Source organism: Pygocentrus nattereri, chromosome 25 (genome assembly GCF_015220715.1).
Source record: "Pygocentrus nattereri isolate fPygNat1 chromosome 25, fPygNat1.pri, whole genome shotgun sequence".
Classification (NCBI taxonomy): domain Eukaryota; kingdom Metazoa; phylum Chordata; class Actinopteri; order Characiformes; family Serrasalmidae; genus Pygocentrus; species Pygocentrus nattereri.
This window is the reverse complement of record NC_051235.1, coordinates 23732129-23751172: the sequence shown is the minus strand read 5'-3', so window position 1 is coordinate 23751172 and position 19044 is coordinate 23732129. Positions and strand designations below refer to the sequence as shown.

The window sequence follows — 19044 nt, the reverse complement described above, 5'->3', positions numbered from 1 at the left end:
AACTCTGGAGCATTCCTTTAAGGCAGGGATAGATGCTGGCAGGATGAGTGGCAGGTCTGGGCATGATGGGAGCACTCTGTAGAGACTGGCAGGATGCTGATGCCAGCAGCCTCTGTCATGCTGAGTAATGCTCAGCCTGGCAGGGGGTCCCTCAGAGAGAGAGAGAGAGAGAGAGAGAGAGAGAGAGAGAGAGAGAGAGAGAGTAAAAGACAGAAGTGAAAATGCTTTTCCATCAAAGACGCTTTATTTTACACCCAGCTCAAAAAGGTCACCCAGGACCCCCTTTCTAGAAGTGTGTGTTGGAATTTGTTTTTGCTTTTGTGTAACCTCTACCCTCTCCTTGCGATCCACAACTTCACTGACCACTTGCCCTCACCCTCCTCAACCTCTGTCCCCGTCACAAGTCATACCAGGGAATTTCATTTAAATTTCATTAGCCTTCCTCTGTGCATAATATGCCCACTTATGAAAAAACTGAAATATGCAGATTGGATCTTGCCCAATAGGCCTGAGCTGACATGGAAGTCATTAATATTAACTCCTTATAACCTAATGGCCTTCTTCATTTGCATAACTGCATAACTTATATATTATTTTCATAGTAGTTACACAATACTAAATAGCAACAAGTATTAATCTGTAATCTGCCAATAAATTGGTATTATAGGTCCCTTTAGGGTGTAGCCTATTGTAGCCACATCCATCTGGTGAAGTTACTGCTGAAGTTAAGGTAGACGAAGCCAGTGAGAACCAAAATTATTGCAGCTCTATATGATAAGTAGACTTTTACAGGACATTCACTTCTCTTTAAAGGTTTATGTCTATTGATCTATATCTAAAGTTGTGTGCAAAAGTTTGGGTGCTCCTCGTCATCTATGTACTTTTGGAAGAAAACCTCATATCTTCAAAATGTTTACTTTACAGTAGAAGGAATATGTCAGAAAATCTGTATAAAGACTGGTTAGAGGTTTGATGATCTGTTACAAGTGTCATAATAAGACGAGAAGAAATTCTTGGCTATGTCATAGACTGTGGGTCATGTGATAATAACAAGCCTTGCATCCTTTTACTATTATCATGTGATATCTTTGTAGGAGGTAAAAATGTTTTTAACTTTATCTTATGTTAATGTCACAAGATTTTGTTTTGAGTAATTGTGGACCACATGTGAGCAGCAACTACAAATAATTGATTTTCAGTGTTGATATTTACATAAAAACATGTCACTTTCATTGTAATCGGTTCAAATGTCTGTCACACACCTTTGTGTGAATACACATTACACTGATATAGTGTAAATTATTTTCACAGTATTAAATTTTAATTTCAGCATACATTCAGAATACAGTAAATGACTTGACAGTGCTGATTTCTTACTTTGTAGAACAAAGACAATAATTAGCCCTGGGATGGACATATGAAGAGTGAGTAAATCTATTCTGTTTATACTTTATACATAAATAAAACAGGTAAAGCAGGTTCATCACAGCGAGGTTGCCATGTGCCTTTACAAAACATTTGTTACGTCTGAGTGTTTTTCTTCAATATCACTGACAGGTCTCAAGGTTTTCAATTTAAATTTAGAGTTGGCTGCATGAGCTCCCTTCCCTCATGTGTTTTGGTGTGTAAGTGTGTATTTAAGTCTTTGTGAGGACCAATCGCTTCCTTGCTGACAGGGAAATGTGACACTGTGGGGACATCTGGCTGGTTCCCATAAGGAAAAGCAGCTTTTATTTAAGAGTGTAAAAGAGGCCAAATATTTGTTTTTCGTTCCTGAGGTTAAGGTTAGGACAAGGTTAGGGTGTAGTGCAGCAGCCATAGCAATACACAAAGCGATGGAAATACCCCACAAAGAGAGCAATACAAACGTGTGAGAGTGTCTCGTTGTGTCCCCCTTCTTCTTTCCTCCCCCCTCTTCCATGTGACAAGAAAGCTGTCCTGCCCCCCTTCCATTCCCATGGATCAAATTACTGCCTCCTCTAGCCACGCTATTTTTCCCCACCTGTATTCCGGCAGGCCCCGCCTCCTGCGTTCGGATTGGTTGGTTGCTTGTGGATATTATTGAGTAATACGAAATACTAATCAAAAGTATTTTTATAATTAAAAAAATATATATATTAAAATTAAAGCATAGTATAATACGCTATACTCATAAAGGAAAAGAGAACAGCATGACAGATAACATTTTAACGCGCTTTCATGTGAACTATGATCAAAACTACCAATGAACGATAGTTGAGCGCAATGCATTATGGACATTGTAGTTTTTCGCATTTAAATGTCTAACTTTTGAAACTACAACTTGAAAAAAGGTTGGGCGCCCAACACAGGAGAAAAAAAAACAAATGTAGACAGAAACACAGAAATAGTGCAAACCCATTTTATTCGGTATAGCGTTTAACCAGCGAAGAAACGCCAAAGCGCTCGTAGGCGTGAAACCACCGGCCAATCCCAGCGTAGCTTGTCGGAATACCGGTGGGAAACAAAACACAACGCCCTCAGTCTAAGCCCGCACCGCAGCTGAGCTCGCTGCATCTCCACACACTCGCACCCCCCACACCTCCACACACTCACACACATACGCACACACTCTCCTCCTGCTTCTCCCCTCCACCTCCAGCTCCTGCTCCACCTCTCTGTTCTGTCCGAAGATGACCGTGATTGCTGGGGTGCTATCTGCGAGCCTGACCTCTGCCCGTGGGGAGTAGACCCGGAGCTGGGAAGAGAGAGAGTCTCTCTCTCTCTCTCTCTCTCTCTCTCTCTCTCTCTCTCTCTCTCGCTCTCTCTCTCTCTCTTCTCACCATAGTTGCCCCAAATCGCCGGGCACCGGGGTGACTGCACTGCTTCAGCCTTTTTCTCTCTCCACCATTGAACCATCTCAACATCCACTATTGGGAATTCACACGCACCGCTCTGACCAGCGGAAGGGACATCGACATTGCTATCGTGGAAATCCTCATAGAGAAGGGCTGATTTTCCCCTTTTTTCCTTTCACATAAGCCTTCGAGGCTCCCTCACGATCAGCGAAGCTGGATCCTATAAGCATGGAGACGGTGGAGAAGGAGTGCGGGGCGCTTGGTGGGCTATTCCAGGCGATTGTCAATGACATGAAGGTAGGCGGTGGGGTTTAGAGGTGGCATTGTATCTGCATGCTTTTTCCTCCGGGCAGACTGCGTTTCATTGCAAAGCCATGTTTTCCACAGGGCATTATGTGCAGGTTCTGTCTATTCGACGCAAAGCAGTTGCTTTACGTGCGTATTTACCATTAGATTCCTCGCTGTGCAGCTCCGTTCAGTATGCATGGGCGCTCGCTGCTTGGGCTTAGCACCATTGCATGGTAACCGGGGCTGCTGTGCCATTCAGTAGCCATGCTGTGGTATTTGACGGCACGTTCCTCACTACTGGCCGTACCGTCGCTCATACAGGCTCTACTTTGCAGATACACATTGCTCAATATAGGGTTTATTATTCAAGCTGCTCTGCAGCTACACGAGACTCGATGAAGAGTGAATCCTTATGGACACAATGAGCCAGACGTGTGGCCGGTCTGCTGCTGATTAAGCAGACGCAACCTCCCCATTCTGTGCCATTCACTCTCTCTCTCTCTCTCCCTCTCTCTCTTGTGCACGACAGAAATACTGTCTCCTTCTCTGTAGCGTGGAAAGCGATCCATTGATTTTCTGCCATGCATCATTTCTATTGAAGATCCTGTAACAGGGCTTAGGACGCACAGGATGCTGGACAGTCATTGGGATGTCCTGTAGCCCAGACTGGGCCCTTGCCTCCGTTTGTGGGTGATGCAAAACATTTGAAAGGAAGGAACTGCTTTAGAACCTGTCATAACCAAAGTTACTAGCACTGCTGTGCCATTCTAATGTCTACAAGTGATGCTGGACTGTCAGTGTGACCGGCTATGCACCCTATCTGTGAAGCCATTTGTGAGCAATGCAAGGCATGTTCAAACGGAACAGGGAGCTTATCGTAACCCAGCTGTCCAGCACTATACCGTACTGAGCCCTTTTGACCGTCAGGCTGCTGTATGGTGCAATGCAAAGAGCAAAAGCTTCTCGCCGCCAGCCTGCAAAGCGGTGTGACTTCATCAAAGAGGACTCTCATTCATGCAGATCTCTTTTCATCTTTCCCCTTAATGCCCACTCTCCTTTCCATCCCCCCCTTTTTTGCTCTGTGCAATTTATTTTCCTTGCTCTGCGCTATTTTGACACACACACACACACTGATCTCATTCATAATTTAGCCCTAGATTCTCCTGGTTGCATGCTGATGCTGATCACCGTGCACCAGGAGATTGCAAAATGTGGGTCAAAACATGACTCCCCACATTCAGCTCTGTGTCACGAGGACCGTTTGGTAGACTAGGTCGCCTGGTGGTGGTCACTGTTTGCCTCAAATTGGAGGCACCCCTATTGGTCAGCCTAGTTGAGTGTGGTGTTCCACTTAGCAGTGCCTCAAGGGCGCATTAATAAGGGTAGGGATTAAAATAGTCCAGTTATGTGCAATGCAGTTTAGGTTGCTTAGTGTGATGTGGTGCTTTGGCTACTTTGGTGAATAGTGGTTGAATTGTGAGTGAAGTCTTTACATCATGTCCAGGTTCAGTTAGGGCCCATGACATGGAACATTTCCTGTGTTTTTAAATAAAATACTTGTAAATGTAAAATGTAAACAATGTAAAAGTTTTAAAAAACATTCACTCTCCAGTCCATATAGTCCATATATAGAAACTAGGCTGCAAAACCAACCCATTTTGATTTCGCTGTGTTTGTGATGTCACAAAAAACAATAGATTTACATATATCCGCCTATACAACATACAGCAGTCTAGCCCCCCCCATTCACTCTGAAGTTATAAGGAGTGTTTCAGCCCCGACTGTGTACTGAGGCACAACACAGGGCAGCCAATCAGAACTGAGCTCATTTACATATTTTGGTTATAAAAGCACAATAATGAAAAGAGCCTGGTTAATACTAAAAGATAATGAGAGGTTGGAAAATGGTCACCTATAAGACATTACTGTACATAAAACCTCATAAACATTGTAAGTGAATCTCAGGGGAAAAAAAAAAACAAAGTGCAAGAAAAATGTACAGGATGGGTCCTTTAAATAGGTTCTCCAACCTTGCCCACTTCAAAAGAACCAACATTTAAAAGGTTATTTAAGGTTCCTCTATTCCATCACTCCAAAGAACCCTTCTTGGAGTATATTACAATGATGGAACAAGCACCAGTGACCTAAATTAATGATTAAAATGATCTTAACACAGATTTTATTTTTTTTTTTTTTAAGAAACTGCCTCTTTGATCTTGTAATCTGACATGCTTCGTTCAGTCTCTCGTTCTACAGGGCCAAGAGAATTCCCAAACTTCATCAGTCATTAAAGTGTCATTTGTTGGTGAATTCTCGCTGGTAAGCATAGTGACATTTCAGTGCTCTTTGAAGTCAAAGAATGCTCATGATCAGACGGAAGCAGAGAATGCCGGTTATTCACTGTGGTTTCTCTCGTTCTTTACGTCAGTGCTGGGCTTGCTTCCCAATCACAGAGATTCTTATTTAGTGTCTTACCGGAAGCTGCCGTTTCTTGGCCATTTCTCAGAAAATGGAATAATCAGCCATCTGGTTTCTCTGCATACGCAGACATCGGCACCAGTATTTCTTTTGTTGAATACATAAATATATGCTCTGTATGTGCTTGTGTGCATGTTTTCTTGAGGTTTGATTAGTCTCCTTTACCCTCTGAGTCTCTGTCTCCATGCCTGTATTCCTTTGTTGCTGGGGGTTGGCACCCTGAGGGCATTCCAGCTCACTTCTCGTATGTATCCGACAACCAGCATGCTGTCTGGGCTGTCTTTGTTCTGGTGGAGGAATACAGTAGGAACCCTATCAAATCAATGAGCCATGGACTCAATCCACTGTTATTCCTCTATGCTGTCCAAGAGGATACACTGTAATAGACAAGCGATTATTTATTAATGTTAGTTTTTGGTCCAAGCTGAACTAATTGCATGTTGTAATACCTTCTCTTAACTCTTCTGACGTGTTGTTATATATGCACAAGAATATCATTAGACGAGATGAGCATCTTTGGGTGATTGTGTATATCTTTGTATTTGACCATGTGTCTGAACTGGCCCTGCATGTTTGAACTGAAGGCATGGAAATAATAGCATTGGCTTGGATTATAAGGAAGAATGATTGGATTTGAATGCAGGGAGAAGGGTCACATGCTGGGTCAGTCGTCACCTTGCCCTATATAGTTATCCCCTCCCGTGGGCCTATAGAGGAGGGAAAAATCGGGGAAACCAGTGATGCAAGCTCATGTGGCCATGTGTTTGCCAGCTGGACTAGCCATATATCACTACTGTTTACATTTACTAGCCTCCTACTGGGATGTGCATACCAGTGTCTGTACAGTAGAGGCATTCCACACGTACGCATAGACAAAGGTAGCTCAGCTTTGTGTGTGCTGACCCTCAGTTTAGACCCCAGCCTGCCCTGGGCTAATCTGAGCAGTGCCGAATGGCAAAAATATAACATCACAATACTTGAAGACGTTTTCATCATGATGTTTAACTTTTCTGAGTTTTGTGAACAAGTTGGAATGAATACAGTGTACCTGCGGAACAGCAGAGACAACAGTGAATAAGGTATGAAAAACTGAGTACAATATCGTTTAAAATTCAATGTAAAAAGAAACTATTTAAGAAAAGAAAAAAGTGGTAGAATTAAATGAATAAAATAAGGTGACGTCCTTATGGGCTGACATCCAATCATCTGCTTGTTACTATGCAGTATGTGCAGTTACTCCACACCAGAGAATAGTCAGCGGCTCAGACTATGCGCACCTGAGTCGCATGTTGACTCATGACTCATAACCAAGGCTAAAGATACTTGAAATTTCAGCCAAATGAGACCCTTGATGCAATAAAACTGGTTGTCTCTAACTTTGTGTGTGACTTTACCTTTTATGTTCATGCACAGTCTTATTCCAGTACCAATCTCCAGCACCTTGCAGAAGTGTCAGTTTAGATGTAGCTTCAAATAATGAGAAGAACCTGCGATACAATGAAGCCCTACATGCAGTGCTTTAAGGAAAGAGGCAAAACAACTTGAAAAGTCTAGCATGTAATTTGTGTAGCTAATTTGGCTGAAGTTGTACATTATGTGTGTTGGATTAGCTGTTACTTTTACTACCCTGCTAGAAAAACCAGTATAGACCAGCATTTTTTAGAGGCTGGTGTGCTGGTCAACCAGCATGTCCCTGCTGGGTGAGCAGCTAAACCAGCACTAGACCAGCACAACTAAGTGTAAATCAGCATTCACCAGCATTGAATGCATGTTGGTCTGTGCTGTTTTTCAGCAGGGTAGCTAGTATGCCTGCTTTACAATCTACAGACTAAACAGTGGTTTCAAGCTTTGCCTGTTTTGTTTAAAAACTGCATTCGCTGCTTGTAGCACTTCAGTTTGTCTGTCAGACTAAAGGCTTTTCTGTAATTAAAGGCATCAAACGGTTTACTTTTATACGATGTGATGCCTGCAGCAAATAATGAGACAAAACTAAAACTCTTTACTAAAGACTCAAGATTCGACTCGTGCTTGAACCCCAGAGACTCAAGACTCAACTCGCACTAGCACCTCAGAGACTCGGACTCGCACCACGGTGACTCAGCTTGAACTTGCTTGAAGTGACTTGTGATCATCCCTGCTATACGCTGCTTCTTGTTGTTTATAGGCTCGTTGTAATTGGCCTAAGTCTGTTTACTCGTAACACATGAAGTTGTTCATTGTTCTAGAATTATTGATGATACCCTTGATGAACTCAGAAAGATGTATCATAATGTAATTAACACGATAATGGTAATATATGGTTGTGTTGTCCACCCTTATTCTGTTGTAGGCCTTAGTTTAACCTCAGTCTTCCATGGACCAATCTTAACTTTAACATCATTTATCACCAACAGGACTCTTTGCTATAGCCTCAGACTTGGCTCTAATGTCACCCGAGTTGTCCAAGGGGCTTACTGAGTGGACAACATCCACACAAGCAGTGCTATTCGCAGGGCTAGGGAGCGTGTGAACGAGAGCACGTGTTCCCCCTCTCCGTTCCTCTCTTTTTTGCACCACCAGCGATGCTGAGAATCCTCGCCAGGCCACTCTTCATGTTCTCTCCCTTATGTATTTATTTCATTTTTGGGGGCTGCCGTGAGGTTTGTGGTATCTAAATGAACGTGTGTTTCCCGTGCCCTTCGTTAGGCTCGTTAAAGAGGAATCGGGCCATTTTGGACGGCGGAGTCCTTTTTGGAAGTGTGCCAGCTCGGCTGAGGCTTTGTCGGACCTGTCAAACCCATCTCGTCTCTTACGTCTGCTGACTCGAGGAAAAGCTCCAGAGCAGTGATTGTTCTGTATAGTAGGGGGTTGAAATGTGTCAGGTCAATGCGCGTGTTTTCCAGGTTCTGTCCAGGGTTATGTTAGGCAATAGAGTTTTATCGTATGATTGTTTATATAATTGATTAATCTGTCAACTATTCGATTAATCAGTTGAACCATTGTGTCGTTTTCACCGTCCTTTCCCTGTCATAGTGCTGCCATAAGTCAACGTTTTGTCTATATGACAAGAAATGTCTGCTTTCAAAGTGGAATGAAGAAACAGAAGCCATATCGCCACCTACACTTCCTGAAGTCTATTGCAATCTTTCCTAATGGCTGCATGTGTCACGTGAACAGTATAAAGCATCAGTCGTCACAGAGATTTGACCTGGGGCCCAAAACTTATGTACAGCCACTTTAACATGCTCTGGCCAAAACCACAAGAAAAAAGGTTCTTCAAGGGTTCTTGAGTAAAGAAAATGGTTCTAAATAGAACCATGAACACTCAAAAGAACCCTTTGCCTGATTAAAAGGCTCTTTGCATCGCAAAAGCGTTCTTCAGTTTGTTGGAGAATGTGTTTTATATGGTCACTTTTTTTGGAAAGGGTATATAGGTTACAATAGAACCATCTGCAGCACATTCTCCATCGAAGTGAACAATCTTTTCACTGTGCAAAAACCCTTTAATCATGCAAAGAGTTCTTTGAGTGTTCATGGTTCTATAAAAAAACATTTCTTTACTAAAGAACCTTTTGAAGAATCATCTTTTAAAGTGTGTACTATCAAACAAGACACTCTATTCCTTATTTGATATGCTAGAATATCTTCTGCACTCCTAGAAATAAAGGTGCCAAAAGATTTTCTTTTGCCATATAAGAACCCTTTTTGGTTCCTTAAAGAACTGTCACACGTTATGTGAATTGGAATAAATTGCTAAGGAACCTATGTTATGTGAAGATTCTTGAAATCTTTAATAGGTTCTTCACATTTACAAATCTTATTTTGCAAACATGGTTGTTTAGGGAACCAAAAGTGGTTCATCTATGCGAGATGCCATAGAAGAACCATTTTTGGTTCCTGAAAGAATTTTTCAGTGCCGTATTCTGTAGAGATTTTGTAAATGAGATAGGTGAATGTGAAGAAGACTTTCGGAATGATGTAAAAGTTCTGGGAAGAACCCTTAAATTGGTCTAGAACCTTTATGTTGTTTGAAGATTCTTTAACGTTTTAAAAGGTTCAAAAGATCTCTGTTTCAAACATGAACTGAGAACAGTTCTTTTATGGCATTGATCAAAGGAAGGTCTTGCTTATATTAGTGGAAAGGTTTTTTAAACTGTCATGCCAAGAACAAATGCCTGGGGTTGAGACGCTATCTTTGTTTGAGACATGAAGCGTAACGTTAAGGTTGATGGAATTAGTGACTGGATTAGGTAATACGGCCGCACCAATCAGTTAACCCACAGAGACGTTGAGTATGGAAAAAAGTTGTGCCATCTTATTAAAAACAAGTGTCCCCACTGATATGGGAATTACAGGCCGTTGCTGATATCCTACATTTTTCATGTACATGCCTGCTGATGCTGCTACATAAACAAATAAAAATGTAGAACTTGAGCCTAATCTATGTGAAATAAGTGATAAGTAAGTGATACTTTTTTGATCCCACAACCGGGGAAATTCCACCTCCGCATTTAACCCATCCATGAAGTGAAACACCACATACACACTAGTGAACACACACACTAGGGGGCAGTGAGCACACTTGCCCGGAGCAGTGGGCAGCCCTATCCACGGCGCCCGGGGAGCAGTTGGGGGTTAGGTGTCTTGCTCAAGGACACCTCAGTCATGGACTGTCGGTCCTGGGGATCGAACTGGCAACTTTCTGGTTACAGGGGCAGATCCCTAACCTCCAGCCCATGACTGCCCCCAAATAGCCCACTAGCATTAGGTATACATAAAACACTTATTTCTGTAGGTCTTAAAAGGAGTAGTGTTTACCACACGTCTGAAACAAACCTGGGGGGCACCATGGGGGAGGGTAGATTGAAAATATGGATATGGAAATTGGCATTAACGTAATGATGAAGTTGCATAAACAAAGGCTTCTTTTAAAGTGAAGGTTTAGGTTGTGGACATGTGCAAAGAGTGATGCTTTGCATATGATATTGTGTTTTATTTTCTTTAAACAATATTACAGATTTCCTCATTGGAATGGGTTCAAATGGGATGAAATGTAGTTGTGTGACCATCACCATACTGGGGTAGATCACCACAGTGCAGCCTATGTGGAAAACTAACAGAAGCAATATTGAAGTAGAAAGCTGCAGTTCCTGTTGAGAGCCTCCACTGTAACAAGAATATAGATAGCCAGGGATGCACCATATGGGAATTATGGGCCTTTTTATATGGATATCTACTGATGCTGATGCATGAACACTTAAAAAATGGAAAAATTGGGATACATATACCTGGAAGGAAATTACTGCCGCTCCAGAGTACAATAAATATGACAGTCATTATAGGGTATGAAATATGTTTCACACACAGACGCACACACACACCGCTTATCCTTCTGGGTCATAGGGCTGAAGGCAGGACACACCCTGGACAGGCCGCCAGTCTATTGCAGGGCAAACAGACAGACAGACAGACACACACACACACACATTCACACCTAGGGGCAATTTAGCGTGTTCAATTGGCCTGACTGCATCTCTTTGGGCCATGGCAGGAAACCAAAGAACCCAGAGGAAACCCATACAGACACGGGGAGAACATGCAGACTCCACACAGAAAGGATCCTGGTCGCCTGGCTGGGAATCAAACCCAGGCCCTTCTTGCTGTGAGGCAACAGGGCTTGAAATATGTTTCAGATTCTGATCATTTTTTAAAACAATTATTTGCAGATAATCACATGAGTCCAGTATCATTGTGCATCCCCAAAAATAACCAACCAACATGACTCCTGGTCATCAGACTGGTGTTGCTGACAAAAACCAAGCCAGATTCACTGAGGATAACTGGGGAGAGAATATCTTCTTCTTCTTCTTCTTCTTCTTCTTCTTCTTCTTTCGGCTGCTCCCTTTAGGGGTCGCCACAGCGGATCATCTATCTATGGGAAGTAAATCAACCCAATTGCCTTTCTTCATTTTGGTGACCACAGAGACCCCTTTGAGAGAGAAACTAGTGAAAGGAAAAGGTAAAGGACATCTTAGGTGATTAAAGGCAGTTACGAGAGAGAGAGAGAGCGAGTGAGAGAGAGAGAGCAAGCAGTTTTTATGATAAGTGGTTTCCGTTATTCATTATAGCATGACTGCAGGCTACAGTGGTAAATGCAGAAGTTGGGGATGAATTACTCCTTTCCATTATTCATTCATTCATTCATTCATTCATTCATTCATTAACACTGGTGAGAAAGATGTACAGTGTAGACACAGTGTAGGACTTCATCAAACCGCCTAGGTTCCTCCTCAGTCCACAAAGGAAAGAGCCAATCAGGACAGCTACAGTGCAGCTCAGCGGAAGTGGCTCAGCCAATCAGGTCTTTCCTGGAAACTACCAGCTTTTCAATATCTGTCTCTCAAGCAAATCACATCACTTCATCCCCCATTCAACCCTTTGTCCTTTTGTGTAAGTGAAGGAGGAGGGGTTGTGGATGAGAGAAAGCTTTTTTGCTCAATGTTTTATCTGTTGTGTAATGTCTGCATGCCGCAATGTCAAGTTCAGGAGACATTCGTATCAAGACATATCAAGGTCTCTGAGACAAAGGCCAAAACCCTTCATCAGTCAAAGACGTGGAAAAAAACGATAAAGAAAAGAACAGAAGGCAAACAAATTCATGCAATCATGACAAAGATTTCAGCAGAGGCTAATATCTTGTATTTTAGGGATGCACCAATATGGGAAATATCCACTATTTTTCATTTATTGCTGACATTGATGCTGATAAATAAACATGTATAAACTTTATTAATTGAAACTAGATGTACCAGCATCATGGAGAAATCTGACATTTCTTTACAGTTATAAATGGAAATACAGTACAGATATTTTATTGCAGTAACCTCATATCGTCTAAATGTTCTGCTGTTCTAGAGTACATAAATATAAAGTAAACATCAATTTGAAATATCAGTCAAATCTAAACATCAATCCAGTGCTGACAGTTTCTTTTTTGCCATCATCTGCTGGTATTGATATGATTCCGATACTATTGCGCACCCATAGCTTTATCAGAGCTCTTTGGCTAAAGGCATCATCGTTATCATTGGTTTTCATTAGCGCAGCAAAATTGGTGTGCACTCCTGCTCATAAATTATGCAGCAGACAATCTCTGTTTCATCTGACAACAACGTACTGCCTGTCTGCTAATGTAATTGGATTGTGGTGTTTTCCCAAATGCAGTGTTTAAGAAACCTAATGCACACTGGATGCAGTGTCAGTGTACTGTTTCAGTTCATATGATGGAGCGCCTATTGTCTGCGAGCTATGGCCGTCCCAAAAGAGTGTCTGTTTGTGGACTTCCAAATGCTGATGTGTCATTTTAGCATGCTGTTTCTGTTGGTTTAAGTCAGTGGCTGGGAAGGATTTCAGTAAGGAAAACAGCTGCAGGATCTCCAGTGTTTTCTTCTGTGCATTTCATCACCACCAGCACCTGGAAGTTTTTACGGCAAACTAATGTTCCAGTTATAAATTGTGGAGAAGACCTTATGTAACAAGGAATGTGCATACGGAATACTAAGAGTAGTAAATCAGTACAATCTTCTGGTGGATGTGAGCCACCTATAATAAGGCCACGAATTCTCCATCCACCATTCTTGCACAATAATTCTGGCTGATGTATGATACGAGTGGATCAGACACAGCACTGCTGGAGTTTTAAACACTCTTGTAGATGTAAAGTCAGGCACAGTAACCCATCTTTTGCTGCACAGCTTAATCAGTGGTCACAGGTTGCTGCCAACAGGAAGCTGTTGGCTGAATATTTTTGGTTGGTGGGCTATTCTCAGTCTAGCAGTGTCACTGAGGTGTTTAAAAACTCCAGCAGCACTGCTGTGTCTGATCCACTCAGACCAGCGCAACACACACTAACACACCATCACATCAGTGTCACTGTAGTACTGAGAAAGATCCACTACCCAAATAATACCTGCTCTGTGGTGTTTCTGCAGGGGGGCCTGGCCATTAAAGCACAGGGTAAAAGGGGGCTAACAAAATATAAAGAGAAACAGATGGACTACAGTCTGTAATTGTAGAACTACAAAGGCTGATCTATGTATATGTGATTGTAGCCTCTCGTTGTCACGCTTGTTCAAGCAGCTTGTGGATTCTTGTTACAGTGGCTCTCAAGAAGACCTGGAGATTTCCATTTTGCTATTACTTTTGTCAGTTTGCTACTCATTGACTTATCAATAAGTCTCCCACAGACACTGTCCAGTGTACTCTACAGAAGGTGCTGGAGGTATTGCTTTAAAAGCCATTTAAAAGCTGTTTTAGAATGAGAGGGCTAGAGCTGTGGATCATAACAACTGGATAACAGCTGGATTTCAGCTTGGACAACTATGGATAAATGCTAATTTGTTGTGTTAATGTATTATTAATGTATTAAATTTAACAGCCCTTTTCATTCAATATTATTTTGTGCATGTACTTTGCACATGACACCCAAGTAAGTGATCAAGTAAGTGCAATGTATCATTTGCTGGATGCTTAACGTAAGAATTCATAAAAACGAGTGTTCTCTCCAGAAATGTACATTATATGTGGTTTACAGTCAACATTTACAGTAGTGTTTAGGGCTCCCTTTGGTGAAATGTTGGTGAAAACAGAAATAGTCCAATCAAAACAAGCTATACCAGGTTTGTAAGATGTTCTTTTAGTGTAGAGTATAAGTACGTAGTAACATTGTGTTTAGTACATTTATTAACGCAAAATTCATATAATTTGATACTGTGAAATACTTGGAAAATTATATTGTGTGTTTCGCATTTCCCCAGCTCTTCTAAATATCTTAAAAGCTTATGATGAAACTATAGCTGTGATGGATTATTTAGAGGAGTGCATATCCGTAGTTGTGTACTGTGCACATTAAGTGTGTAAATTACACTGTACAACACCCCCCCCTTTGTTGTTCCTCATTGGTGCCTTTGTTTCAGTAGCTGAACTGGTTCAGTTGTGGAGATGGAATTAGGCTAATGCGGATCCACTTTTGTCTCCCTGGATCCCCACTGAAATCAATAGGGAAGGAGGGAGAAATTAAGCTGTATAGTGAGCTATTCATTTTAGTTGCACAAATGAAAATGACTCGTTTGAACACTGACAGAATTTGTCTTTTAAGCTCCCAGGCAATGGCTGCTCAATAGCTTTTCATTAGTGGGAGAAGTTAACGGAGAGAGGCTCTTTGTTTGGAAAGATCGGCCATTGTAAAATCAGTCTTTTCTGATGCTGCAGACAGTTATGGGCAAATGGAACCGGAGACAGATGGAAAGGAATAAGAGTAAGGGGAATGCCACCAAAAGAAGAACTGTTCATAGTCAAGTATAAAAGCAAAATTGATATAAAGCTGACATTCTTCTGGAGCTACTCATAGTTACCCTTCAGGATATTAGACCCACATTATTGTAGGGGCCATTTCATTGAAAATAAACATTTTCTGTCTTATTTGAAATGAAATAGTTTGATGTAGGATGTAAACATGAGTAAATTTTCAAAATGTAACATTCACTGACCAGTCCATACAGTCTATATTCCAAAACTAAAGCTGCAAAAAACATTTCTTGTTTTTTGATGCCATGAAAGCCACAACATGTACAAATATCTGGCTATTCATGCTACAGCAGTTTAGCCCCGCCCATTCACTCAGTAGTTATAATGAGTGAATTATAGTGAGTTATAGTGAGTATACTGTGCTTGCTTTCTTGTGCGTCAGCTTCAGAAGAGGCTTCCTTCTGGGACGACAGCCATGCAGACCAAGTTGATGCGTTATGTGGCATGTGGTCTGAGCACTAATAGGCTGACCTCCCACTTCTTCAACCTCTGTAGCAATGCTGGCAGCAAACATGCATGTATTTTTTGAAGCCAACCTCTGGATATGACACTGAACATGGACTCAACTTCTTTGGTGAGGCCTGTTCCAAGACCATGCTATAGCTCAGTTTCAGTCTTCTTATAGCCTAGGTCATCTTTATGGAGAGCAGCAATTCTATTTCTCACATCCTCAGAAAGTCATTTGCCATGAGGTGCCATGCTGAATATCTAGTAGCCAGTATGAGCGAATTGTACCCAAAACACCAAATTTAACAACCCTGCTCCCCAATCACACTTGGAACCTTGTAACTCGAACGAGTCACATAACACCAGGGAGGGGGGACGACACAATTGGGCTCAATTTGGACATGTTCACTGTGAGGTGGACTCACTTGTGTTGCAAGTTGTTTAGACATTAATGGCTGTGTGTTGAGTTATTTTCAGAGGACAGTAAATCTATCCTGCTATATAAGCTGTACACCGACTTCTTTGTTATATCCAAGTTTCTATAGTGTTGTCTAGGGCTGCAACAAATGGCTAATTTGATAGTCGAATAATCAACCGATTATTGAAACGAATTGTTGTTCAGATTATGAATCAGTACATTACCAAATAATTTTTATGTCGCTATTAGCTTTTAAATTTATCTTGAGGTTGTTTTGTGCATTTGCTAACTAACAATAAAGACAATAAAGATGAATATCATTCACGAATTCACTGTTTTAATAAACGTTCCCCCTAATGCAAAATATAAAAAAATAAAACTCCAGTGTATGTTTCCTGTCAAAATTTATAACCAAGGATGTGCAAAGTAGCAGCGATTAAAATAACAAAACTAAGTCGGTTGTCTTTTAATCAAGTAAATAAAAAAAATCTATCTAAATTTATATATTACATTTAAACAGTGCAGTCTGAGCTCTATGCATTCTGCTGTCTGTCTACACTCTGCTGAAACGAAATCACAGGTCTTTAATGAAATAGAGGAAAATCAGTATCTCTCCGTGCTCCTGTGAGAGTCTCGTTCTCCTCTGAGAGCGGATACTCCCCACTGCAGAGGAGATGCTCTGATAGCGGAGGGGAAAGTGACGAATGTTTTTGGCGAACTTCTCTATAAACAGTTACATTTGAGCGATTCTGTGTAAACGCTTCATAAAATATATTATATAAAATATAATCAAATATTTGCAGAAATGTGAGGGGTGTACTCGCTTTTGTGAGATACTGTATATGTGTCAGTTATGTTGTGCATCAGTTAGGATATCAGTTATGTTGTACTTGTTGACTTATTGTTGATATACAGTATCTCTGTCTGGGAATGCTTTAGACCACACCACATAGAATTCCAATGGACTAATTTAGTCAAACAGTGCAGTGAATACTATGTCTATGTCGGCTGATCAATAGATGTATTGATTAAGCAGCAAATTGCCCATCTGTATGCTTCTGAATGTGGATTGTTATGTTCTCCTCAACAATAGCATTACTGTTTAATTCAGTTTGTTTATAATCCTTCTCAGGATCACTGTTGTGTCCAGAGCCTCAGGCTTATCGCGATGCTGGCAAACTCCACAATGTCTGTGTTTTGTTCTCCTGATGGGACGGATGCCTTTGTCTTTTTATCATCTGCCAGCCTTCTGGTTGTTTTCTTGCCCTGATTAAAATGCACCTGTAATGCCTTTCTTCTGCTTGGTTAGGCTAAACAGAAAATAGCCTGCTTCCTTACCCTGCATCCGAGCATCTCACAGTGCGGAGAGCGAACGGCCGAGGCAGGTACTTATTCAATTGTTTGTGGATCATTTGGTAAGTCATGAAAGAAAGAGAGAGGAAGAAATTCCAAGAGGAAGGCAGGAAACAACGGGAGTGAAAGCGAGCCGACTGATACTCTTTGCGTGATTGGGATTGCTCTGCTCTCCTATTGGATTAGCTGAGTGAATATGCTAATGAGGTATGAGAGAGTGTCCTGGGATAGAGGAGGGGGGTCGCCTTTCTGTCTCTTTCTTGCTCTCCTTATCTCTGCTCTACAAGCCCCCCTTAGTCTGATGGACCTCAGGCCTGTACCCCAGATTAGAGCACTTCAAACAGTGTGAGGGGGGTTCCACTGGGAATATCACGCTCCAGTTTGAGAGCGAATTACCAGACATCAAACAGGCCGAACGAGACGGTGGATCAAACGGGTGATGCCCGCAGTGTCTCTGCCCATGCATCCGCTGCTTTGGCGCTGTCACCAATAACTCTCTATTGTGCTCTCTCTGTCCTGGGCAGGTGTAGTGTCTTTCTTATTGTCCTTCATCATTCCTTTCTCTTTCCGTTTCATCTCCCTTTTGCTGTTTTCCTCACAATCCTCAGTGTATGTAAGCAAAATGAACATCTAGGATTCTTCCCATAACGATTTTGATATGAACCTACTGAATCTAATACAACCACTACAGTAAGTAAATTGTGTAGAAGGTGTATAAATTTGTACTCTTGCAATTGCAGTTACAAAGTCACAGTATTGAATATGGATGATTGATCATGTCTGACTGATATCCCTTTCATTTAAAGCGGAATTCCACCTATTTCTGCATAATTCAGTGGTTGCATTTCAGAGGATACATTTCAGGCCAAAACATGAGTGTAACACTTAGTTTTCAGAGGCATTAAAACAGGGGTGGGGAACTGAGGGCCAGTCCAGAAGTCCAGCACATTGATGGTTTCCTTGCTCTAGCACACCAGCTAAACCTGGTAATTAGCTGATGAGTTGAATCAGGTGTGCCTGGGCAGGAAAATCACCAAACTGTGCAGGAATCTGGCCCTTCAGGATTGGAGTTCCCTGCCACTGCATTAAATGCTTCAGATGACTGGTACTTATCACCACCACTGTGAACAATTCTGAGGACCTGTTTACATCTTGCATTAATATGTATTTCGTGTGCGGATTGTATCACTGGATATACTTTGGCTGGATTCCATTTACATGTTTTTTGCTACGAGTCGACAAGCTTGGACACTTTTATCATCCCAGAGTGCAAGAAGCTCAAGAATTGGGGAACCTCAGCCTACCATATTCTCCATCTTTTATCTCCTTGCTTATCCTCTCATCTACTAGTCAGCACTCAGTAGATCCGTATTGTATACAGATAACAGAAATGCATTCCAGTTACACTTGTGTTGAACACTGACCAGCCATTTTATTATATTTGATCTGCTCCGCTTACCATGTAGGAGCACTTTGTAGTTCTACAATTAGACTGTAGTCCATCTGTTTCTCTGCATACTTTGTTAGCTCTCTTTTACCCTGTTCTTTGGTGGTCACAACTCCCACAGGACCACCACAGAGCAGGTATTATTTGGGTGGTGGTTCATTCTCAGGAATGCGGTGACACTGATGTGGTGGTGGCATGTTAGTGTGTGTTGCGCTGGCACGAGTGGATCAAACACAGCAGTGCTGTTGGACTTTTTAAACACTGTGTCTGTTCACTGATAAAAATGGACAGTGAGTGTAGGAAGAAGGAGGTAACGGTACATAATGAAGTGCACTTTGTAGGTTTACAATTACTGATTGTAGTTTATCTGTTGGTATATTTGCAATATTTGTCAGCCATGTTTTGTGACAAAATTTGTTTTTATAAATATTGCAGTATTTTGATGATCAGAT

The 19044-nt window shown here is 41.6% G+C and overlaps 1 protein-coding gene across 6 annotated transcripts in view; it reads left to right on the top strand.

The window, feature by feature from the left end:
- Positions 1-2502: 2502 nt before the first annotated feature.
- mtss1lb (MTSS I-BAR domain containing 2b) overlaps positions 2503-19044 on the top strand; it is a 111404-nt gene continuing 94862 nt past the window's right edge. For all 6 annotated transcript variants that reach the window (XM_017716407.2, XM_017716405.2, XM_017716404.2 and 3 more), the window contains exon 1: positions 2503-3113. In XM_017716407.2, the coding sequence (XP_017571896.1) occupies positions 3045-3113 (69 nt within the window). In that variant the 5' untranslated portion in view covers positions 2503-3044. The remainder of the gene's footprint in view (positions 3114-19044) is intronic.